The sequence below is a fragment of the Crotalus tigris genome, unplaced genomic scaffold, assembly GCF_016545835.1.
Source record: "Crotalus tigris isolate CLP2741 ecotype Arizona unplaced genomic scaffold, ASM1654583v1 scf7180000023606.2106662, whole genome shotgun sequence".
Lineage (NCBI taxonomy): Eukaryota > Metazoa > Chordata > Lepidosauria > Squamata > Viperidae > Crotalus > Crotalus tigris.
In genome coordinates, this window is record NW_024100074.1 from 1,337,664 (window position 1) to 1,363,986 (window position 26,323).

The 26,323-nt window shown below is 41.1% G+C and overlaps 1 protein-coding gene across 4 annotated transcripts; it reads left to right on the plus strand.

Annotated features, from left to right (window-relative positions):
* PLCXD1 (phosphatidylinositol specific phospholipase C X domain containing 1) lies at window positions 1-26,260 on the plus strand. Of its 4 annotated transcripts, none has more exons than XM_039319657.1 (8): window positions 1-123; window positions 11,397-11,462; window positions 12,376-12,512; window positions 20,131-20,267; window positions 20,573-20,701; window positions 24,378-24,533; window positions 25,035-25,218; window positions 25,940-26,260. In XM_039319657.1, the coding sequence occupies exons 3-8, from the start codon at window positions 12,389-12,391 to the stop codon at window positions 26,176-26,178; spliced, it is 969 nt and encodes a 322-aa protein (XP_039175591.1). In that variant the 5' UTR covers window positions 1-123; window positions 11,397-11,462; window positions 12,376-12,388; the 3' UTR covers window positions 26,179-26,260. The 4 variants fall into 4 exon arrangements, with proteins under 4 accessions (XP_039175591.1, XP_039175593.1, XP_039175590.1 ...); XM_039319656.1 differs by having other exon boundaries at window positions 18-293; XM_039319659.1 differs by lacking the exon at window positions 11,397-11,462.
* Window positions 26,261-26,323: the final 63 nt, after the last annotated feature.

A 26,323-nucleotide genomic window follows, 5' to 3' on the forward strand; every position in this document is an offset into this window, starting at 1 on the left:
AAAGAACTCAGGATCCGCGAGACTGTGGCAGGAGATCTGAGCCGACTTCTCTGGAGGGAATGCGGCTCCCCCCGAGTCGCTCGTTGTCTCTTTGCAAGGATTGCTCAGATGCTGATTAAAACAGTGAGTAAACAAAAGGCGCTGCGCTTATGTTGGAGCGGTAGACAAAGGACTCCGGATCCCTGAGGGCATCGAGGGATCTGTTTTGAAAGGAGCGGGTTTTGAAACCCTTCAGTCTGTTCCCTGGATCGGAGTGGCTTTGATTGATTGGTCCGTTCGCTTATTCATTGTCAGTAAGTAACAGAATATTCCCCCCCCCTTTTGTTTTAATAATGATAAGATGAATAAGAAGAGTTGTTGGTCCTATCCCTGATAACTCGGAATTAAATTATTATTGTGGTTTATGAACTGTGTGAATAGGTTTGCCACAATTTTGCCAGGGAAAATCGGACTTCTATGATATTTCACTTCAGCACTGAAGCATTAATATGGCAAGGTAATAATAATAAGAACGAATATATTGCTTAATATTTTCTTTGCAATTTGACACTTATGGTTGGATACTCCAAGTGGTCTAGTGATTCTACTGTATAGTGTTCCATTTGCCCCTTCTTAGCAAACTTTATTTGGGAAAAAAAAGACTCTGAACGGGCAAACATTCACAGGTGGAAGCTGTCTCTAAGATGCTCAGAAAGTTCACTGATTTGTTAGGGCAACCACACAATAAAATACCATTTGCAATCCTGATTTCAATTAATGATTAGAAGCATCAGATTCTTTGGGTGCTCTGTGAGAAACTCAACTTGAGTTTGATCTGGTCCCTAAACTCTGCTGAGTCATAACATGTATTTTTGATTTTAGCCACTGCAATCTATTGAAACGGGTTATAAAAAAAAGTGGTTTATTATGGTTCAATGTATGAACCCGGTCCTAAAGCCTATAGTTTTGTTTTGTCATTTGAATCTCCCAGCTGACCTTGGACTCGCTGAGGGTTGGATGGGAAATGACTAACTAGAAATACAGGTAGCCCTCGACTTATGACCCACAATAGGACCATAAAATTTGTTGTTAAACGATGCAGTCATTAAGTGGAGCATCACATCACTGTATACAATTTTACAACTTTTTTTGCCCTAGTGTTACTGACTGCGACTTGTGACCTTTCCTGCTGGCTTTCCCATTGACTTTGTGTGTTGGAAGCCAGCGGGGAGGGTCACAAATGGCGATCCTATGACTGTAGGACACATCATAAACGTGTGACAGTTACTAAGCACCCGAATTATGATCATGTGACTGCTGCGACACTGCAACAGTTGTAAGTGTGAACACCAGTTGTAAGTTATTTTCTTCAACATTGTAACTTTGAATGGTCACTAAATGAATGGTTGTAAACTGAGAACTGCCTGTACTAAACGTGTGTTAAAAATAATTGCTATATGGACAATTCATACAAATGTAGTGGAACAATAGCCCTATAAAGAAACTACCAAGGAGAAAACCTCACCCCCATCTGTACTGACAGGGCAGGTGAGCAAGTTTATATAAACCAGTGGTTCTCAACCCCAACCGGTCGTAAGTTGAGGACTAAACTGGTCGTAAGTCGAGGACTACCCAACCGGTGGTAAGTCGAGGACTTTCCCTGCCCAGGAGCACCGCGCATGCGTGGTGCCGCCCCCTGCGCCGGCTAAGGCGTAGCTGGCAAGTGGCAGAGACGGAGCAGGCCGACCACTGGCTGGGCCACCAGCTGGCCCAGCCCAAGGGAGGTAAGGCATCCACCGGAAAAGGGGAAAAAAAAATGGCAGACAGCCTTGCTTGGTGACTCCCATGAAATGGTCAATTGACCCCAAATGGGATCGCGACCCATAGGTTGAGAACTGCTGATATAAACAGAGAGCAACTCAACTCTGTTCCAGTACTGAAGATGCTACCTAGCCAAGCAACAAAATGTCTGCACAAAAACAACTCAGCTCAGAGAGCACCAAGGACTCCACAGATAAACTCTGAGCTACATATATTCTCTTCCTTGCCAGATCTCTATTGACCTTGGGGTTCTCCATTTGGCATCAAATGCTTCAGAAATACACAAATGGGAGAAATTTGCAATCAGGCAAACCTCTACCCAGGAACAACACTCAATGAGCTAAACACAAAAGGTCAGATCATAAAAGAACAGTGTGGGATAAAAAGCAGTGAATCCATCCTCCCATGCTCTATGGACACTCAAGCCTGACATTCCTCTTTGTGAGGGGTCCTTGGTGCTCTCCAAGCAGTGCTAGACCAGCATTGATGATGTTACTTAGTTTGGGTAATGAAACATCTGCAAGAAAACCACCAAGCTCAGAGAACAGCAAGGACCCTTCATTTGAACCCTGAGCTACAAATATTCTTTATTGATACCTCTTTGTCTAAGTCAGTGGTTCTCAACCTTTCTAATACCGCGACCCCATAATACAGTTCCCCATGTTGTGGTGACCCCCAACCACTTATACATCACTGAGTGCCAGGGGCATGGCCAAAGAAAAGGGGAAAAAAATGGCAGACAGCCTTGTTTGGCGACCCCCGTGAAATGGTCGTTCGACCCCAAATGGGGTCCTGACCCATAAGTTGAGAACCACTGGTCTAAGTGTATTGTTACCAGGGATCCCAATGTGCAACACATTGGCTTGGACACTTCACAGAGGGGAATGAATACTATATCAATTCCTCACTACAGGGCCTCCAGAAAATCAAAAACCTAATAATGAAGGAAAATGAGACTTTGGTTTCATCCAATGTCACAGCACTTTACACCCATAGACCCAGAACTAGCAAAAGAATCCATGGTAGCAGTACTACACATACACCTATCTTACCAAATACACTAAGGTTGAAATACCCAGAAACATGAACTTTATCAACTTCTGCCTTCCTACTTATTTTCGGTTTGATGGACAAATACACCAAGAAATCAGAGGAACACCCATGGGATCACCACTTTCAGGATTCATATCAGAGACTATAATGCAGCAACTAGAAACTACAGCATTCCCACACAAACAATAAAAAAAATGGGTTTGGAATGTAGATGACACCTTTGTCATAATAAAAAAGGTGAAAACACATGAAACTCTCAACAACATCTTCAAAGAGATAAAATTTACAAGGGAAGAAGAAAATAACCATACACTACTCCTTGACATCCCCATTAGCAAAGGGAATGGTGGCAAATTAGAAATAGAAGCCTATCAAACAACCACCTCCATTAACCAAATGCTACTAAAGTAACAACCCCACCTCCCACAAGAGGAGCTTTGACAGAACATTATTCAGATGAGCACAAATACACTGCTGCAAGTCAGAACACCAGAAGGAGAAAACCGACTACCTATGCAACATTCTCTAATAAAATGTATACCCTTGCAACTTTATCAAAAAGTCTCTCACTACCCAACCCACTATAGCACAACCAATATAAGCTATGGAAAAGATAACACTGTCATACATCAGAAACATCTGAGAAACAACCAACATACAATTATAACCACATGGCATCTCTGCAGCACACAAACCAGCTGAAGCCCCCTGAAACATCTTTCAGTAGCCCAAGAACAAAAAACACAAGTCTTCTACGACAACATATAGCATAAGGATTATAACAGCCCATATAAAGGACAAAGAAGCAGAAGTCTAGCAGAGTGCATACTTTAGTGCACCGGTAGTCAGAAAATATGACAAAAACTCCTGAATTTCACAACACATGGACAGATATAACCATGGTTTCAACTAGGAAACTGTGAGTATGCTAGACCAAACTAAATCTAAAAATATTTAGGAATTCCTGAAATCTTGTCCTCAGACAAATCAGTGATCAGTGATCAGAAACAACATTTACATATCATTCAAAAGACACAATAAAAAAGCTAAAAGGGAAACAAAACTGTTGGGATATTCATGAGCAGGAAGAGTCATGTGGTAACTCAGTTAGCTAATGTGAAAAAAGAGCTACTGAAGGTGCAAAAGGTATTGAGTTAGGAGCTGGATTTCCAGTCTCAGGTCTGTCTCTGTATCTCTCTGTAAGAAGTCTTCAATTGAGCTATGTTGCTGTAAAGAAGAATGTATGGTATTGTAAATATTTTGATATATATATATAAAAAGGAGTTATTTTGAATCAGCTAAATGCAGTTAACTGTGAGAGCTTCTGATTTATTTTTTCACCAATAGAGAAATTAAAATTCTCTAACAGGTGATGGGCCCAGAGCTTACTAAGGACTGCATTGTAATTTAAAGCTGGAAGAAATTGCCTGTGTTTAGAAAGTATAAGAACAAGGCAGAATAAGCAGAATGGCTGCAATGGAATTTAAGGAAAGCTCTGTGCCTCGTTTGGGCCAGAAGAATTACATTGTGTGGGCTGCAAAAATGGAATGTTTGCTCAAAGCAAAAGAGCTGTGGTATATTGTTGAAAATCCACCACAAGTATTTGCAGCTGCTGATCAGAAGAGTCATGATCAAGCAATGGTTTATCTCATCTTGAATTTAGATGATGAACAATTTCTAAATGTTGCAAATTTAAAGACTGGAAAGGAGATTTGGTTGAAGTTGAGAGCTGTGCACGTGAATGTTTCTGCATGCAATATAGTGCAATTGTCAAGAAAACTTTACAGGGCCTGTTTGCAGCAGGTGAATCTGTGGAACAGCATTTAAATAAAATGCAAAGTTTATTTTTGGACTTAGAACAACGTGGAATTAAATTCCCTGAGTCCCAAAAGGTTTTATTGGTGTTGAACAGTTTAGATAAAACCTGGGACACAGTTTCTGCCATATTTGAGTGTAAAGAAGAGCAAGAACTAAATTTTGAGGCTTTAAAGGCATGTTTGCTTAATGAACAAGAAAAGCACCATTTTAGAAGCAGCCACAAGGAGGTGAAATTCCTGAGGAGGGGGTCTAGATTGCAAGTCTCCGAAGAAGAAACATTTTGCAGGCAGAGAGCTAAGCAAGAAAAGAATTGCTACATTTGTGGAGAAAAGACACATCTGAAAAGGAACTGTTTGCAAAGGAACAATTTGCAGCAAAGGACATTTGTGCAACCAAAAAGGACTGATTTGCAAAAGGAACATTTTGGTGTTGCAAAAGTTTGCTATAGCAGCAACAGAGACAAGTGGATAATAGATAGTGGGGCAAGTCAAACAATTGTTAATGACTCTGAATTATTTTGCAGGTTTGTTTCAGTAGCACAAGAAGCTCTGGCTTTGGCAAATGGCCAGAAAGCAAAGATCATCGGAAAAGGCAATGTAAAAATTCCATATTTGGAATCAAAGTTTACCAATGTGCTTTGTGTACCTGAAATGGAACATAATTTGTTAAATGTGTCTAATTTAGACAAACAAGGTTTTGAAGTCATTTTTGTAAATGGAAAGTGTCTCATCAAAAGGAATGGGAATATTTGTGCAAAAGGCATAAAGGAAGATAATCTATATGTATTGCAGGGACAAAAGGTTCAATGTTCCCATATATTTAAGAATTTCAGAGCATAATTCATGTGTTCATCTTCTGCATAGACGATTTGGTCATGGAAGCTTTAAAGTTTTGCAGCAAATGCAAGATTTTGCAGAAGGGCTAAATTTGAAGGGATGCAAAACATATTTGGACTGTGCAGTATGCAAAGCATCGAAGTCAAAGGCATTCCCAGTTAGTAAATGTAGCACAAGACAAACAAAAAGAGTTCTAGAGCTGGTCCATGCAGATCTGGTGGGACCTATGCAAGCCAGTTTGGGAGGAGCAACGTATGCACTGGTAATTGTTGATGATTACAGCAGGTATGGGTTTTGCTATTTGCTCAAAGGTAAGACAGAGGTGCTACAACAATTCAAACAGTGGGTAAGTTTTGTAGAGAGAAGGTACAGACAACAAGTGTGTCAGTTGCACACTGACAGAGGTACTGAATTTATGTCAATTAAATTCCAACAATGGTTGGGGCAGTTGGGGATAAGACACAGATGTACAAATCCTTACACAGCAGCAGAGAACGGTGTAGCTGAAAGAAGGAATGGTGTTTTGCAAACAATGAAAGATTCATTATTATAGGATTCTGGTATGAGCAGGTCATATTGGGGAGAAGCCATATTGATTGCCAATTATATAGTTAACAGGCTGTGGAGTTCTTCCATTAATAATACTCCATATGCCATTCTGTATGGGAGAAAGCCATCACTGGCACATTTGAGAATTTTTGGAAGTACTGCATGGGTACATATTCCGAAAGCAATCAGAAGAAAGGGACAGCAAAAGGCAAGAAAGCTCAGATTTGTGGGCTATGAGCCAGGGTCAAAAGGATATCGCTTTAGCAATGGAAGTAAAGAATTGTAATTTCAGGGTCTGCTAATTTTGCAGAACAAAATTGGGACAGAATTAATTCAAATTCTAGGTATGTCTCACTTAATGACGGTGATCTATTTAATGACAATAACTCATCTAATGATGGAAAAATGATTATTGAAGATGTCAATGTTCAGGGAGGAGAGGCTGAACAAGACATGAAGCCAGATAGACTTGAGACACAGGAGCAGTTATTACCACGTAGGTCAGAGTGATGTAACAAAGGAATTCCGCCTGACAGGTATTCTGCCAGCAAGGTAAAGGTTTGCAATGTGTGGTATGAGCCAAGACGTTATAAAGAAGTGTTGGCATTACCAAAAGCTGAACAAGAAAGATGGAAGGAGGCCATGGATAAAGGGATGAAATCCATGGGAGACCATGAAGTATTTAAATCAGTGACTTTGCCACAGAGAACCAAAGCTGTGGGTTGTAAGTGGGTATATCAGAAAAAGGTATTGCCAAATAATGATGTACAGTATAAGGCCAGGTTAGTGGCACAAGGTTTTTCACGATTAAAGAATGTATTAAGTTAATAGGTCTGATGTCTCTTCCTGTCATGAAGGGAGGAGTGTTGGAATATTCATGAGCAGGAAGAGTCATGTGGTAACTCAGTCAGCCAATGTGAAGAAAGAGCTACTGAGTCTGTGCAAAAGGTATTGAGTTAGGAGCTGGATTTCCAGTCTCAGGTCTGTCTCTGTATCTCTCTGTAAGAAATCTTCAATTGAGCTATGTTGCTGTAAAGAAGAATGTATGGTATTGTAAATATTTTGATATATATGTAAAGAAGTTATTTTGAATCAGCTAAATGCAGTCAACTGTGAGAGCTGATTTATTTTTTCACCAATAGAGAAATTAAAATTCTCTAACAAAAACAAAACAAAAAAAACCAGAATACCACCTGGCAAGCAATCTACATCCAAATAAGCAGAGATTAACATCAGAATTAACACCAGCCAAGCAATCAAATAGTAAATAACAACCTAATCAAAGTATTTACCCCCACCAACACTGACAGTGCAAGCTACTGTATATAACATAGAGCAAACTCTACTCTCTTCCACCACTGAAAAAGTTACCTAATGGGGTAATGAAATATCTGCATGAAAACAACTAAGCTCAGGGAGCACCCAGGCTCCACATATGAGAATTTCTTATTTCAGTCAAGCAGACTCATCAGATTACTTCAACTGGATCATCGCTAACTCTGAAACCCACTGGTTGAGAGGGCTTAGTATGGTGTGTAAGACCATCTTTAACAGAAGGCATATTTTTTTCTTGACAGACCTACAGTAATCTCTCTCAGCTTTATAGAAATAGGAAAACAGCTGGTAAGGGCCCAAACAGAGTTAGGGGTTTGCAATCATGGAAAGTATTTGTAGCTCGGGTTTAGGATAAGGGTGAAGGTTCATTCTCTGAGCTTGTGGGTTGGTTTCCAAACATTTTGTTATCAGGCTAGGTAACATCTTCAGCAGAGTTTAGGGGATGTCAGTGTTCTTCTGTTTATAAGGGCTTCATGTGTTCAGTAGGTCTTGTGATGGGTCAGGTGTGGGGGTGTCAAGTGAGGATGTTGTGATAGGTGTTGTGAAACAGCCACTCTCTGCCAGGAATTATCCAGAACAAAAGACAAGATACAGAAAAATGAAAGAAACAATGTAATCTACAAAATCAACTGTAGTCATTGCAACCAATTCTACATGGGACAAACATGTCAATTAAAAACGAGAATCATGAACACCAGCTAGCAATCAAACGCCACGATCCCAAATCCTTCATCTCTACCCATACCAACACCAAACAATACCAGTTTGATTGGAGCAACACCAAAGTCATCCGCCATGTTACCACCTGCCATGCTCAGGAGTTCATTGAAGCCTGATGTTTCACAAGCAATTCCATCAACAGACACATTGACCTACAACCAGCCTACAAACCCCTCAGAATCCAAATCAACCGCACAGCTACCAGAGACAGCACCCAACCCCAACCAACCCATGCAAGGCCCCCAGCCAGCACTTCACCTTCCAATGGCCCTGACCTGATGTAACCTCCCCACCACAAGACCCATTACAAGATTCCCACTGATGACTCACACCTGACCATCACAAGACCCATTACAAGATCCTCACTTGACACACCCACACCTGACTCATTACAAGATCCTCACTTGACACACCCACACCTGACCCATCACAAGACCTACTGACCACATGAAGCCCTTATAAACAGAAGAACACTGACATCCCCTAAACTCTGCTGAAGATGTTACCTAGCCTGATAACAAAATGTTTGGAAACCATCCCACAAGCTCAGAGAATGAACCTTCACCCTCAGAGTTAGCTTTGTTGAGAGGCCCCTATTTGTGCTAACCTAGAGTTATCACATTGATTTCATTGGGAGACAGTAGGAAAATGATAATCAGTAACCAGAAAACCACCTCATATACTTACTGGAGAGAGAAAGATTTGAGAAGTGTTGTTGTTTTTTTATAGTAAATCTTGTACCTCTCTTGGGGTGGTATCTTAGACCAATTTGAAAATCTGAAGGTAACATTAGAGATTCCTTTAAATGTGATGGCACCTGCATATCTATATGGAGAATAGCAGAAGTATATGTAGGAGTTGACCAGGCTGAGCCCAAGTGAGGGGTCATATGAGTCATAAGTCATGTGTCCTATGCCCAGTAATTATGACTTAAAGGTTTCACTAATGCTGCAGGCTGCATCAATGTAAACAATGTAAACAATGTCCTATGTACAGATAAATACAGTTTTAGCTATTTTAATCAAAGTTTCTGCCAATTTGGGAATGTGACTGTTAGCTCTTTGTTGGAAGAGCATAGAATCTTGATGGCTGGGGATGATGGGAGCTGTTGTTCAGCACATCTGGGAGCCACCAGTTTGTGAAAAATGGTTGTAGAAATTGCTTGGATTCAACTTCATTTTAAAAAATTATCATTTTTATAGATAACAGGTCCAATTTCTGGGTCCTCCGTGAATACTGACACACCGCATGCTTGAAGGTGTTCTTAAATACAGAGCATTTCTTTCTTTCTTCTTCTTTTTAAATGTTTAGATCCAGAATGAGATGCAATATATTTCCAGAAAAAAATGGCTTTTTAGTAATAATTGTTTCTAGATCAAATTAATTGCATGTGGCCATACCGATATGAATCAAATTGATAACATTCTTACTGCTTTAACTTGACTATATGTGGAAGAGATTGTCTACAGGGGAGTTATTTCTTTGGCTTATAAATTTCATCTGAAACAACTTTTAATGCCCACTGAATCTGGTAGACTTTTCTGAAGCCAGTCAGATGAAAATACAATAAGAGGAATATGGCATGTTATGATAAATTCAAGCTCAAGGAGGCTGTTCTGAGTTTATACCTTTGTGACACACTCCTCAAAGAGTTGTGTTTTTAACTGACAATTTATGGGGGCAGGAAAATCGTTTAAGAAACAATAAGCAACACTCAAAAGGATTATATGAAAATAGGTCAACAGTGGAAGGACCTGAATCAGATAATTAGGTTGCATCTATTTACAGCTTGTAGCTGTACATCTGCTGGCAAAGCCATAAAATATCTATGTAGCATGAGGTTAGATTCAAGTGAGCTTGTTGAACAAAGTGCATGACATAAATTAGATTTCAGTGAACAATAACATGCATTCTAATCAATTTTCCTAAATTATAGATGTTTAATCATACTGGGCATTATAGTATTTGGTTTTTTGTAACCTAGTGAAAATACACGATGCTATAGAATGTTTTTATTTTGGCTTTGGACAATATAAAGTAAAAACATCAGCAATATGAAATTAACAATTCCAATATCTACAAAAAGAATGCCTACTGAAAGTTGTGAAAGATCTGAACATCTATTTCATTTGGATTAACCCGGAAACCTTAGGGCAGTGATGGCGAACCTTTTAGAGACCAAATGCCCAAACTGCAACCCAAAACCCACTTATGTATCTTCAGATGCTGGGTGGGCGTGGCCCATTGGGTGGGTGTGGCCCATTGGGTGGCGTGGCCCATTGGGTGGGCGTGGCTGCGGTGGTAAAGGCAGACTAGGCGGGACTAAAAAGTTCAATCAATTCCAACTTCGCGAGATCTTTTTTTTTCCCCGCGAGAAGTTGAAATTGATTGATTGAACCTTTTTTTTTTGCACACAGCAGCGGAGGCCTAAAGTGAAAAGGTTTTATAAAACCCAGCTGAAGGCCTAGGACTGGGGCGACGGCATGTGTGCCCACAGAGAGGACTCTGCATGCCACCTGTGGCACACGTGCCATAGGTTCGCCACCACAGCCTTAGGGGATGATATGTTTAAACCAGAGAACCAGTTAATTAAAAAGAAATATCCTATGGTAGTATCTTTGATTAAGAAACCAAGTCTAGTGGTAGAAAATTGACTGTGCTTAAGTGAACTACTTTGGGGGGGGGGATGTCCTTAGTCTTTCATAGAATCCCCATCAGTTCTCAGAAACCCAGCATTTGAAAAGCCTCACTTTAGGTTATTGAGCTCTGAGAGTGAAGATCAGTTAAAGATAATTGTCTGAATCTTTTGTTAGAAATAGCTCTGTTTTAGCTGGATAGCTTAATAGTATGAATTGGCTTTGGTGTCAGCAATACAAATATTGATCCTGATGATGTGGCTTCAGCTTATCTTGAACTATTGGACTGACACTGAAGGTTATGTATCCATGTGTATCAGTCACAGAAAGGAGTTGCACTGATGTTATTATTGGGAGGACTTGGGCTGATGATATTACAGTGGTACTTTGGTACTCAGTTGCTTTGAAACTGATTGAACTTGGTACTCAATGCATTTTGATGCAAAATTTAGTTCCAGTACCATTGTTTGTTTGGTACTCAATGCAAAGGTAGAACTTGTCAGTGTTGACTGCCTGGTGATTCATTCCTGGTGTATTCCTTTTGGAAAAAACTTTGTTTGGTACTCATCATTTTTGGTACTTATCATGCCTCCTGGAACCAATTAATGATGAGTACCAAGTTACCACTGTATTCCTTCTTTTATCACAGCTATCAGAAAATCTGAGGAACAGCATCCATAACCATCTGTGTATGTGTGTCAAAATCTGCAAGATGGTAAGTGTGGCATCATAATCCACATTCTGCCCCTTTTGAACCTGTATTACACATATAACAAAACAGGAAGGGCTTGGATGATGAGGCTCCCTTACCTGTTTTAAACCTCCCCCCTTCCACATACACAGTGTGGACATCACTGATGCTGAGCCAGAATTGTGTAAAGAGTGGGGAATCTGGGGGGTTATAGATCTAAAACTGAGGGGGAAGAACCAGAACGAGAGCTATGTAACTGAACTCACAAGTCAACAATTATTGTCCGGTAACTCAGAATTACAGTTGCGGTCATAACTCAAGGCATTATGTGACTGGACCTTATTTGTTCATCATTTTTTGCAGTAGTAATTACAAACAGCTCAGTTTTTAAATGAATGCTGCAGTTGTTGAGCGAATCCATATAAACAAATGGCATATTTTTTGCCAAAATCAGAAATAAACATTGGATACAGGCAAAAAAAAATTTGCAAATTGAGATCACATGAGCGTGGGGTGCTGTAAACAGCCTTAAAAGGTAAACTGATTGCCAAGTGCCCCAAATGTAATCATATGACTGTAGGTGTGTGTGTGTAGTCATTGTAATTTTGAAAATAGGTTGTAAGTAGCTCTGGGTAGGTTTGTCATAACTTCAAAATACCCCCCCCCTGTGATGTATGTAGCTATTTTGAGTAGCTTGCACTATTCAAGAAACAAGAATCTGAGAAATAGATTATGTACACTCAGAAGAGAAAGCCATGCACATCAAGAAAAACATTTTGCAGTTATTCCAATTCAAAGCTTTGGAAGAATAGCCAGGTTTTGAAGGATTTTGAGAATGTCATCAGGATGGGAGATGTGTGAGGATACTGAGTGAATTAAGTTTGCATCTGCAAAACGGAGTTAAAACCTATTCTTGAATTAGACTTTTTTTTTCTAGGACATTATTCAAAATGGGAAAAAGGAAGAAAGAGCCAAAAAAGAAATCCATTAACCTGGGCAGTGAAGCTGATCAGTGGATGTCTGATTTACCAGAAAGTCTTTGGGCTGTACCTCTCTCTAATTTGTCATTACCAGGTAAGGCTTTTTGAAATAAATTTTGAATAATTGGAAAGAATTGTTTAAACATATAACATATAACACAACATAACATAAAACATAACATAACATAAAGAAACATGTTTAGCATTTTCAACTTCTTAGTATCTTTGCAACATATCTCTTCAAAAAGTGTAGAAATAAAGGGTGTATTTGCCCAGTGCCACAGATACGTGTATGCTAACTTCAGAGCTTTATAACATTCTATTGTGTTCTGCGCATCTTGTCAAAAATTATCCAAAATAAAAGGATTTTAGTGGAATCCAAGTTTTAAAACACCCCTTGAAGAAAAAAATCACGAGCATACAAGGATTTTCTCTTTTCCTTGCTCAGTCTGTACTAGCAACCCATTCAGTGGGTGGGATATATCATTTATTCCATTGAATATGAGAATCAGATAGAGAATTTTTAGTTTAGTTTCCCAATCTCCACAAACCCTGATTTAAAGAAATGCATAAGACTTCCCAGGATAGCTTTAATTGAACATTATGAAATAAAAGTTGCTCTAATGGCTACCCCAACCAAGTCCTATCAATCTCTAAATTAAGGTGTGGTGAAAATCATTCCCATTGGGACAATGCTTCAAAATATACATTAAAGACTTCCGGTTTCGGATCGCGGCGTGTGTAGGCTTTTTAAGAGACTCCTCTCTTCGCTGGCTGCTTTCCCTCTGCCGGTAGACCCTTAATCGGGTCGAAAAGTTGCCCTGGAGGGGCGACTACTGTTGAGGAGGCCCTTGTCAACTGTGAAAGGGCGGCAGCTCCTTCCGCGGTCCGAGATTGCTCCTTAGGGCTGACGGAGAAAAGATTGGCCAGTAAAATAGCCGATCACTTTGCTACTGTAACCAAAGTCAGAAGAACATCTAAGCATAAAGAACCACCATGGTTGATCTGGGTGAGACCTTTTTTTCCCTTCTCTTAGCCCTTTTCTCTTTTTTGTTTCCTGTAAAAAGCATTTTTGGAACTATTTCCCTTCTTAGAGAGCGGCGTTTGTTAGTGTGGGAAGAGAAGCTTTGAAAATGGAATGAAAATTATTTTTAATTGACTATTTTTTATTTCTATTTACTTCGGAATCTTGAAAAAATTTTTATTATTGAATTTTATTACTGGATTTAGTTTATATGTGAAGAATATTATTTTTTCCTGACTTTGTCAACATCATTTTTGGTGTCTGGGAAGAGACTTTATAGTCTATTGAGGACATCCTGTGGAGAAATTTAAAATTGCAATTGTTTTTTTTTTCGATTTGATGCTGAGATTGGTTTTGACCTTTAGATCATCACAAAAGGGAAAAGACACAGAAATTCAACAGCTGTTAAATCTGTGGGGGTGGACACTTGGCTAAACGTTATTAAATACAGCCTCCACTAAAAGATAACAGGCCTGTTTCTAGTTACTATTGAAATGGAGAAACCCTATTCACAACTCAACTGTAAACTTATATTGGAAAAAAATCTATGAAGCCATTGAGCAAATATGTCTGCAAATAAAAGAGAGTACTACAGAAATAAAAAAACAGAAATTCTACTTTGAACTTACAAACCTACCTTCAGATTTCATCTGACTGTTCTACAGACCAAAAAACAACAGAAGAGGAATTAATCAACATTAAAGAAGATTCTGTTATTCTATATACAACTGTTGAGATTTCTGATGATCAAAAAATGACTGTAACTAAACTATACACAATTTCAAAACTAACAGAAATGGACATGCCAATCCAACTAATTGAGAACTATGACAATTTTGATAATCAACTACTAACCACAAAATTGGACATAATGGAGTGTCTTACTCTGCAGATTCAAATGTCAAGACTTGAACTTTTAAAACAACAAGGGATTGTCTACAAAGGAGTCAGGTCCCTAAAACAGAGGAGGGGACGCTCTTTCTTGACTCAAATGATACCACAAGGAATAAAGAGAGATTTATTTATTTATATAGAGGCTTTGTTATGGAAACCTGCTTGGCACAAAAAGAAAGCTGGAATAAGATTTAAGAATGTGACCTAAAACTGTATACAGTGGGTTTTTCATGAAATTGACTTTAAAAATACCAGAACCATTGCCAAAAGTGAACATTTTAATAACAGAATAATCAGAGAAGCCATCGAGATAGAAGAACGCCCACACAGCATGAACAAGCAAGATGATACCTCCCGCCTACCAGCCATTTGGAAACCCGCCCTTATTGACAAACGACTCCCTAACACAAAAAATGATACCAGACCCACACTCACAAAAACCACACAGGAGGTCACCACCACACATCCACGCAAAAAACAAACCCAAAGCCACACCGATGACGAGGCACGACCACAAACCAGAAGCCAGACCACAGCTGCATCATTAGCCACTTTAAACCCCTCCAATCCATACATGAAGCAAACTGACACCCTCCATGAAGAGGAGGCACGACCACGAACGCGAAGCCAAAAAATAGCAAGGCAGCCCAAAATCTTAAACCCCTCTGCAACTCAGACTAACCTGAGCACAACCAAACAGAACACTCCCCCAGCCAATCAGAGCACAGCCAAGCCCCTAACCATTCAGAACACACCTCCACCCAATCAGAACACAGCCAAGCTCCCACCCAATCAGTTCATACCCCCACTGGCAGTTAAAAGGAAGAAACAGCTAAGACCACACATTGCTGCTCGAAGCACGAAGCTGAAAACACCAGCCTGAAGATGACGAATGGGACTTCGTCGAAACGTCGCCAAGACACTTCCAATTTTACGCGGGAGAAAACCCGAACAACCAAAGACCTACATACAAATACCCGCGAAAACCTCAGAAAACATATATATATATATATATATATATATATATATATATATATATATATATATATATATATATATATATATATATATATAAAACCAAACAAATAAATGTGAGCACCAGGGAGTGCCAAACAATTTAATAAAATTTAGTAAAACGTCAATAAAATTACAATAAAACCAATAAAATGCCTAGCTTTCGTCAGCAACTGCTGACATCATCAGGGCTCAAAATGTCGGTCAGTAAGAGAGTCCTCTTTATAGATTGGCCAGGGTCTGCACCCGGCTCCTAGATCTTGTCATTGGGCCTGATGGAATAGGCTGTTTCCCGGTTGTTGGTTTCTTATTAGCAATAATTGCTTTCTTACATTTCTTGCTTGTGTAAATGTCATCGGATGTTTTCTCTTTGCCAAATTCGGGGTTTGGTGGAATGTCCCCCCCTCTTTTTTTGCTTTATTGCAACACCCACTTTGTTTAGTTGCACACCTCCATCCCCCCCTTCCCCACTCCGTTCTGATTGCCCTGTTGCAATGCACTGTCTCTTATTTTCTTTGTGTTTTCCCCAATCATGGTCTCTGCAGATGTTATTCAAGTTAATTGCTACCACACCCCCTGTTTCCTCCTTGCTCCTTGCTTGCACGGTGCTGTCTTGAGGGTTCTTCCGTGTTGCCTGTTGATACGGGCAGAGTGGCATTGCGAGGTGGGGAGGGCGGGTCGTATTCACCAAACATGCTAATGAGGCTGTTTCTCCCCTTTTTGAGTATGGTCTGGTAGTTGTTGCTCCCAGGCGTCTCCTCTCTTTATCTCCGATCTTTATACATTCCATCCTAGTTTTAACTAACTCACCCTGGATGTTCTCTATATGACAGTCAGGAGCATCAGCCTTCACTGCTCTCTCCCCTCCACTCTTGGTGTTCCTCCCCTGTGCATCTTCATCGGGGTCACTCCACACTTCCTGTTGGTGCATTCGGGTTGGTACCGCTGAATGGGGTGATCGAGTTGTTATAGGCAGTGGGGTTGGAGAGGCTACTCTTTCCCTTCCCAAATATGGCAGGCAATTCAATGCCCCCGCCAAGGGTGTTTTAAATATGGATCTCTTATCAGGCGATGCTCTCCCCTCCGGATGTCCCGGTGTGTGTGTGCAAACCCCTAGTCCACACGTTGATGCTCCTGCGTCTCTCGATGCTCCTTCAGATGCTCGGAGATGTCTGACCGTTTTGGGAGGGGGGGAGGTCTCAATCGTTGTTTGCGTTCCATCTGGATACTCCCGGGCTGAGGAAGGTAAGAGGGGGAAGTCTTCTCTATAATCCTCTCCATTGATATATTCGGTGTTTCCTTAGGTCACGGGTCGGCAACCCGCGGCTCCGGAGCCGCATGCGGCTCTTTGAGCCACCTCCTGCGGCTCTGGAGCCTTCTCCGCCATTTTCATAGAGAGAGAGACAGACAGAGACAGAGAGGCACTTGTGCTTCCCTTCTCTCTATCTCTCTCACTCTCACACACACATGCAGATTTGCCCCTTGCTCCCGATTGGCCCTGCAGCCGGATGCCCTGCCCCCTGGTGGCCAGGAAGGGCCTTTCCGGGGCTGGCCCAGTCCGAGGTGCATGTGGCCAGAGAGCCACGCGGGGAAGCCCCAGGATCGATGCTGGGAGCGGCCCAGCAGAGCCTCCGTTGAAAGGCCCAGCCCTCCCGCAAGCTGCGGCCCTAGTGGGCCAAGCAGGAGCAGACCCGGAGATGGAGGGTGAGTGGGGAGGAGGGAGGGGGCTTACCTGCACCAGGCGGAGGGGCAGCCGAGCCGGCCTCGTGTCTCCCCGGGCTGGGCGGCAGTGGCGGCTGACAGAAGCATTGGGTTTTGGCCGTCCCCGGGCCGCTGAGCCGGCCTTGTGTTTCCCCAGGCCAGGCAGCAAGCCCGGCGGGCAGTGGGGGCATCGGTTCCTGCCCCTCCCCGGGCCGCTGAGCCAGCCTCGCGTCTTCCCGGGCTGGGCGGCAGTGGCGGCCGGCAGAGGCATTGGTTTTTGGCCATCCCCGGGCCGCTGAGCTGACCTCGCATCTTCCCGAGCTGGGCGGCAGGGGCATTGGTTTGTAGCCGTCCCGGGGCCGCTGAGCCGGCCTCGTGTCTCCCCGGGCGGCAGACGGCGGGGATATTGGTTTCTGGCCGTCCCCGGGGCGCTGAGCCTGCCTCGCGTCTCCCCGGGCTGGGCGGCAGTGGCGGCTGGCAGGGGCATTGGTTTTTGGCCGTCCCCGGGGCGCTGAGCCAGCCTCGCATCTTCCTGGGCCGTGCGGCAGGCGGCGGGGGCATTGGTTTGTAGCCATCCCCAGGCCGCTGAGCAAGCCTCGCATCTTCCCGGGCTGGGCGGCAGTGGCGGCCGGCAGGGGCATTGGGTTTTGGCCATCCCCGGGCCACTGAGCCAGCCTTGCATCTTCCCGGGCCGTGCGGCAGGCGGCGGGGGCATTGGTTTGTAGCCGTCCCCGGGCCGCTGAGCCAGCCTTGTTTTTTCCCGGGCCAGGCAGCAAGTGGTGGGGACATTTGTTTGTAGCCGTCCCCGGGGCGCTGAGCCTGCCTCGCGTCTCCCCGGGCTGGGCGGCAGTGGCGGCCGGCAGGGGCATTGGGTTTTGGCCATCCCCAGGCCGCTGAGCCTGCCTCGCGTCTCCCCGGGCTGGGCGGCAGTGGCGGCCGGCAGGGGCATTGGGTTTTGGCCGTCCCCGGGGCGCTGAGCCTGCCTCGCGTCTCCCCGGGCTGGGCGGCAGTGGCGGCTGACAGAAGCATTGGGTTTTGGCCGTCCCCGGGCCGCTGAGCCGGCCTTGTGTTTCCCCAGGCCAGGCAGCAAGCCCGGCGGGCAGTGGGGGCATCGGTTCCTGCTCGTCCCCGGGCCGCTGAGCTGGTCAAATCAACGGACGTGGAGGTGCTGCAGCTGGCTTTTTGATTCGCCGCAGACCTCCATTGACTTCCATGGGGATTCTTGGCAATGAATGGGGCTGATTGAAATCGCTTCAAGAAGCAAGCTGCAGGATGGCTTTGAGTGGCAGAGACACAGAGAGCTGCAAATGATCTCCACAGGAGATGCAGCAAGGGCAGGAGACGAGAAAGAGTCCGCTATGTCTGTGCACAAGCCCCGAAAGCTTTCTTCCTCTCCCTGCCTTTCTTGCTGGCCCTCTGATGTAAGCATCTGCTGGGTTTCCTCAACCTCCCCCCCCGTTTTATTTTAATCCCACCATCGCCTCCCTCTTTCGCAAAGTTGACATTCCTAGGACTCGTAGCTCGCTTCGCTCCTGGAGTCACTTGGCAAAGTTTGAAGGAGAGGCTGCCTGCTCCCACCTCCCACGGAGCAGATCTGCTGCTTCCTCACCTCCCAGCGAAAGAACCCCAGAGAGCTGGAAGGCGTCCTTTCTCCCACTTTCCGCTTCCCATCCTCCCTTTTCCAAGCACCCCTCCCAGAGCAAACCAGAAGCCTCAACTCCAGCCTCCTGCAGCAGGCTGAGATAGGCGAGCCCGAGCGACCGTCTTCTGCTGCCTCAGAACATTCACTGCAGCAGCTCTTTCTCCCCGTCGGCTTCCTCCTCCGCTCCCTGGGAACCTTCGTGCCAAAAGGCAGCAAGAAGAAAGTCCCAGAGAGGGAGAGCGCGGGGTGAGGGGAGAGCAGTCTTTTCCGAAGGGAAGAGAAGCCAGGACTGCAGAGCCGTTCATACCAGAGCTGGATGGGGGGCAGGGCAGGCGCACGTTTCGCCTTAAGCTCCTCTCTTCAATCAAGCCCTGTGTTCTGTGCGCATGCGCGTGTGCGCGCGCACATTTTGCGGCTCCCAGGATTTTTTTTTTGTGAGGGAAATGGATCCAAGTGGCTCTTTCACTGTTGCAGGTTGCTGACCCCTGCCTTAGGCTGTCTCCAGTGGGGTGGGGGATTACCCATGCTCCAAGCTCTCGTTAAGTGGGCTGGGCAAAGATCGATATGCCATGCCTCTTTAAGCAAGCGGCCCCCTTTCGTATAGTCACTGGCCAAGACACATATGTTTTCAAAGTCAAATCGGTGGCCTGATTCAGTCATATGTGCCGCAATCTTAGAGTATTGTTCGCCCCTTTTTACTGCTAGTTTATGTTCATGGACCCTGGTTCTTACTCTCTTGGTGGTCTCCCCAACATAGTTACTGGGGCAGTCCTCACAGTCAATTCTGTAGATGACTGCTGACTTATCCATGGTGGGGAGTGGGTCCTTGTATGTATATATACATACACATACACACATACATACATACAGTACATACATACATACATATACACACATACATACATACAGTACATACATACATACATACATACATACATACATACATTAAAGAAGAACCCAGGAAGATCACACTGAAACAAATCCCTGCACCATACAACTCCCAAAAGATGACTGGTGCTAGAGGTACAACACATCTGATTCACCCAGGGGGTTCTTAGGTAGCACTTATCATATTTGATACAGAGATTAAAGAAGGATTGTTTTCATGAAGAGATGTGTGTTTTACCTTACTTCAACATTACAAAAGAAGTCATCCTTTCTTGACGATTATCTAATCATATGCCACCCATTTGCTCTCAGGTGAGTTTTATTATTTGTATTTATTACTTATAATAATCCTTAATGGTTTGCTGGGAATTATAAAATAAGTCAAAGGGCAGACTTGATGGGCCACTAGGTCTGTTTCTGCCATCAGTTTTCTCTGGTTTTACAGTAGAATAAGAAGAGTTTTAGAGATGAACTCTGGTGCAGTGGTAAGATTTGAAAAGGCTGACAAATGATTAGAATTAGGTTGACTTTGTCTTTAATCCTATATAGGTAGTCATGATGCAATGACATATTGTCTGGATAAGGAGTCAGAAGTCAGTGCAAATGGATCCAAATTGCTGCAGTTACTGGATAAACATATGCATTGCATAGTACACCCTATTATTTTGAGATGGTCAATAACACAGGTAAACATTTTTTGGAGGTCTGTTTTTACAACATTAAATTTTCTTATACTTTTTTTTAATTTCTGCAGTACAACTTGATACAGGTATCATAAGGAAGAGCAAAATCTTTGGATGAAAGTGGTCTATGTTCCATTTATTTTTTATTAGAAATTATGGGTTTTACCAGAGACTTATAGACTGCAATCCAAAACCATTGTCTTCCTGAAACTGTTTAAAATTTATGAAATGTATATCATTGAAACTTAATTAAATATATCTTTCTTGCAAACATTTTGGAAACCTTTGTGTTTTTTTTAACTTTTCAGGATCTGACTGTGTTGGAACAATTGGATGCTGGAATTAGGTATTTCGATTTTAGAATAGCTCACAAATCCGACGATCCTTCCATGAAATTATACTTTGTTCATATGTTATATACAACAGTGGAAGTAGAGGTACATTTTCTTAACTGAATTCTATTGAAATTATTGTTTTAAGTAAAATACACGATTTAAAAAATGTGGATTGTGTAGTGTCCCTTCTGTGCAGAAGTGAGGAAACCCAGCTTTTTAGTAGTAATATGCTTCTGGCTTCTTTTTCCTGTTCTGGCAGAGTGGAGACTAATGTCATTTATGTTATCAGAATTAGAAAATAACAATTTCCTTTGTCCCTAAAAGCTAGATATTGATCTCTCATATTGATAACCTTTACCATGAACTACTACATTTGGTCCAGAATCTCCATTTTGAGACTAGCTTTGAATTTCATGATCTCATTGTTGAGACATGCTGAACTTTAGAATTTTTGACTTGTTGTTCAACACCATCATATCTTTTGAAGAACTCTAGAAATGAAAACATTTGCCATTTTTATCCCATATTGTTGCATTAGGCATTTTTAGATTTATTTGTAGATATATTTAGATTTTTTTTAAAAAAATTGTGAACCAACATAAAGCTTTGTGCACCAACTAAAGCATAATGGTGAATCTAATGTTGGGAGCAGGAATTTCCTGCAGTTCTGACAATGATTTTTAGAGTGTATAGATTGTGTCCTGAATACCATGTCTTGCCATCTTGCAGCAATAAAGTCAGTGGTGGGATTCAGCCAGTTTGCACCACTTCGGCAGAACCAGTAGCTAATTTTTTGTTGCCAGGCCCAGAATGGACTTCCGGAAGCAGCATCCACACAAGGAACCAGTTGTTCATATATTTGAATCCCACCACTGAATAAAGTAAATTAAAACACTCCGCCAAAAGTAATTTTAAAGTATCCCAAGACTGAGTAATACAAATAGAAACCATCTTGTGAAGAAAGAAAACATTTTGGAAAATTGGATGGCACATTTTGTTATAATATTACCTTAAATGGAGTAGGAAAATGCCAGATTAGTTTGCTAACATAAAGGCATGTCAGATGTATAATAATCCTTAATCAAGCAAGACTACCTCACTTTGGAACCAATGAGAGACTGCTACTACTTGATGTACATACCAGAACATTTATGTATGTCAAGTAGTAGCAGCCTCTCACTAGTTCCAAAGTCAGGTTGTCTTGCTTGATTATTTGCTTCAAAATATGTATATTGGGTTACTATTTTTCTATGACAGGAAGAGTTATCTGTATTGTTCAACTCATTATATCTTCTGAAGACTTAAAGTAGTACCAAGCCACTAAATGACTAAGAATTATGGTTATATATATATATATATATATATATATATATATATATATATATAATGTTGATGAAATTGAAGTTAATGGGGACTCACAGCAAAACAATGGTGGCCTCTGATATTGAGGTTGGAGAGAGACAGGAATAGCTGACACCAGAAAAGTTAGCTATGCTTATATCCGTTAAAACTGATAACGGTTTCTCTATGAAAACTAAATACTTGTTACTTATGAACTGGAACGTTTATGCTTACAGTATTATGCATAGATATAGCAATTTTGAAGATGCAGTTGTATTTAACATGGTTTTCATTGATGAGGTTTAGAAATTTCATAGGATAGGATCAATACTTCACTTACTGTAGCTTCCATTAAAATGAATACAAATCAATCCATAACTAATTTGCCCCATTGATTTCAATAGGATATACATTAAGGGAAGTTTGTTTGGATAAAACCGAATGTATTAAGTCAGGCAGTGGCCAGCTTTTCAGATATGAATATTCTGATAACCACTGCTTGAATCAACTCCCAAACTTGTGCTTAGTAAAGATTCAGAAATGATCATATTGACTCAAGCATTCCTGCCACATGTCACATCCAGTTACATATTGTTGGAAAATTATTAAGATTCCACAGTGCATTGAACAGCAATTATAGCATAAATTCCTAAATAAAAAAAATAAACTCTTCTAAATAATATGACTAACTTTAGCAAAATTCATTTGATCATGTTTTTATGTACCTTTTAGGTGCAAACAATTTGGAACAATGTTTTCAAATTTATTTTTTAATAGATTTCAACATTCTTAGGCTGAAATATTCTGTCTCTGTATCTCTGTCTCTGTCTCTGCTTATTCATCAAAGTATGATCTAAATGGATTAAAAACAACATTAATCAAATATTTTTAAGCTATGCTACTTAATTAAAAATTTAATGTTTTTTAATTGACATTGAAATACAGATTTGCAAAGGAGAGTTAACAATACCCCCTTCATAACTGTATTGTCTGAAGTATCTGCCCTTATGAAGGCCTATTTTCAGGGAACAAAGATTTTTGTTTCCCTTAATTGGTTCCAACACCAATCAAATTAAATTAAAAATAATGTGCAAAGTACATTAAGAGTTAGTGGTTTTCAGAGCAGAGTTGATTTGAACAACTTATGCAAATGCTGAATAATGTTTAACTTCGGCTGCCAGGTGGTATGCTAAGAGTCCATTATTTCATGGGATGAAAAGGTCTAAACCTCTGCGTGTGTAAGTAGCAGTTGATATATTTTGGTTTCATTCTTCTTTACATTAAGTATTCTTATTTGACCAAACACTGCCTTCTGCCAAGGCTAGCTTAGGAAGCAAGTTGAGTCATGAAGAGTCAAGAATCTGACAGCTTGATTGCCAATCCTACCCCATTGCTGCTACTGCTAGAGAGCAATAATTAATTTTTTTGTTACCTGCTCTCTGTTAATTCCACAAATGTCTAGTGATTTAATGCATTGTCAGAACGAAACGGCTACCCAAATGGACCATCCTAAATAATGAGCCAACTAGCTGAAATCAACCATCCCAAGTAAATCCCTCCCAATGCAGGGGGGCAGACTGATTCTGCCAATGCTTCATATGCAGCTTCTGGAGCAAATGTGGAAATCATCCAACAGGAAGTGCCTCTTTTCTTGCCAAACCAGTCTGCCCAGAACTAGTGCCTTCCTTGTCCAATGTAAACTATACATCTTGTTGAGGCCAGATGATGTTTATAATGATCTGTAAAGAATTAACCTAATGATTTAGGGACCCATGAAATAGCACCCCCTCCTGTGATTTCAGCTGGAATAGGTTTTGATAACTGCATGAATAACTGCAGTTAGGATGCATGCTAATCATTTTGCAGCACATTTGACAACTGATTTTGAGGATCAAGTCAAGAAAGTGACTGCCAAATGATTGGCCAAGGAGTGTTGTGTGCAGGAATATTCTGCAGAATTTCAACAATTTGTTTAGGATCTGGAATTAAAGAGCACGCTAACAATTCTGGAGGAAAAGAGTAGTGTTAGTCCTATCTCTTTGGACAATGTTCTTTTTAAGAAGGATAGCCTTTTTTTAACGTAGTAATTTTCAATTTGTTGGATTACAAATACTTATAAAGCATGAAAATTGAAGCTAGGCTTTCTAGGAATCACAATGTAGACAATATTTCATAGTTATGGTAACATTTAGTTGGATTTTGTATGGTTTTCTAGATGATCAGTACCCATTACAAGTTTATGTACATCAAAGAGGAAAGAATATGTAAATAGCCAGTTTCCAGTTCACATGGAATATCCTGTACAATGAACATTTCCTGGTCTGATAGTATGTTACAATAGAATTGAGAAATTGGCCGATTATAGTTGCTTCACTTTCCTCGTGTCACAAAGCCAAATCTCACACTGCATTTATCAATCTTACATTGATTTTTATAGGTTGTTCTATGGGACATTTTACGATGGTTGAAAAACCATCCTTGGGAAGTAGTTGTTCTAGCTTTCAGAAATTTTGATGGCTTGGATGAGAATCATCATAATCATTTGGTGTCTTGTATAAAGAAGATCTTCAGTTCCAGACTGTGTCCTAGAAATGTGAGTTGCTTGGAAAACTTAGTTTTGAGATTTTAAGTTTATGAGATAACTAATTAGCTTTGGTATGATCAGATAATGTATTGGGGGAATGTGGAATGATCATATATAATTTTAAATGATACTGTAATACTTGGCAAAATTTGAACAATTCTTGGGTAATACTGAGTGACCCCTGCAGAACTTGTCCAATAGAGTTCATTGCAGATGTATCCCAAGTCTATTTGATATAAATAATACAGAACCAGTTTGGTCTAGTGGTTAAGGCATCAGGCTAGAAAGAGGGAGTCTATGAGTTCTAGTCCTACCTTAGCTAGAAAAACCAGCTGGGTGACTTTGGGCCAGTCACTCTCTTTCAGCCCACCTCACCTCACAGGGTTGTTGTTGTGGGGAAAATAGGAGAAGGAAGGTATGTTTGCTTGCTACCTTGAGTTATTTGTAAAAATAATAAAGGTAAGATATAAATAAATGGAATACAAAATATTATCTTATTCTTCCTTTCAGATTGTCCCAACCCTATGGAATATGTGGTCCAGTGGCTACCAGGTTATTTTGTCTTATGACAAAATAGAGCAATTGATAAAACATAGTGAATTGTGGCCTGCAATTCCATACTGGTGGGGAAATAAGGATACAGCACGAAAGCTTATTGAGTTTTTGGCAAAAAGGAAGCAAAGTGGTCGCCCAGGTATTTGTCCCTTCTGCATATATGATGTATATTCTGAATCAACTCCTGAGTTTCCCTCCATGAGCATTCCCACAAATATCCACCAAAACGCAGCAACCAGCTTTTGTGATGATGCAACAGAAACCACAAAAGCCAAGCCATCTTCAATTATGAGGATTTGCTGTAGCTCTAGTGATCTGAATCAGATTACTAGATGCTCCTCTGATCCTAATGATATTACTCTAATTTGATTAGATTTCCTGCAGCCTATGTTTTTGGCTGGAAACAAGGTGGCAGGAAAAGTGACAGGGATTCATTAGTTTCAAATTTTTCACATTATTCAGAAGTGTGATCTCATCTTTGCAGTCAGATGGATATATATAAAAATACTTTGCATATAAAAAATTTAATATGAGCAGAGCAACATTTGATATACTGAATACTGTAACAAGGATGTTATAGTACATCTGTTTTAATTTGGGTTGATTTGGGGATACACAAGCAGACATTTCTAGACTGAATTTGGGACTCATCCAAAATAAGATGTAAGAAAGATAATATTTTTCCTGCCCCTTAGTTGCAAGTCATCTGAAGGATACTCATAATGCATATAGTTTGCAAATAAAGTGAGTTACCATAACTTATTAAAATAAATGGGTGAGACATTCCCTTCTTTAGAAAATTGTTGGTAATTGTTACAAGAATCAAATGGCAATTCTTATTCCTGTTTTTTGCCTTCCAGATGGATTATTTGTCGCAGGAATCAATCTTACTGCAGATTTAGGATATATTTTGACAAATATAAAAAGTTCTGTGAAAAAAATGACTCAGAAGGCTCTTCCATTCCTAAATATGTGGATAAAGAAACAGCAACCTGGATCAAAAAAGGACTGCATTAACATAATTGCTGGAGACTTCATAGAAAATAATAATTTTGTGGAGAATGTGATAAACCTTAATAGAAAACTGATTTTACAATAACTCTGCTATTATATTTTGATCATGTTTTAAAAGGAGATGATGGGACTAACTGCAAGGATAAAATAGGATATAATACAGCAAATAATTCACCTCTCTCATATTTTTAACTTGCAGTTAAATACTTATTTAAAAACTGTATTTATGG

Bases quoted from the DNA above. Each gene is read 5' to 3' on its own strand.
- PLCXD1 (XM_039319657.1), top strand. From the start codon at position 12,389: ATGGGAAAAAGGAAGAAAGAGCCAAAAAAGAAATCCATTAACCTGGGC. The intron at 12,513-20,130 runs GTAAGGCTTTTT...AATCCTATATAG, and splicing joins CTCTAATTTGTCATTACCAG to GTAGTCATGATGCAATGACA. The intron at 20,268-20,572 runs GTAAACATTTTT...TTAACTTTTCAG, and splicing joins TGAGATGGTCAATAACACAG to GATCTGACTGTGTTGGAACA.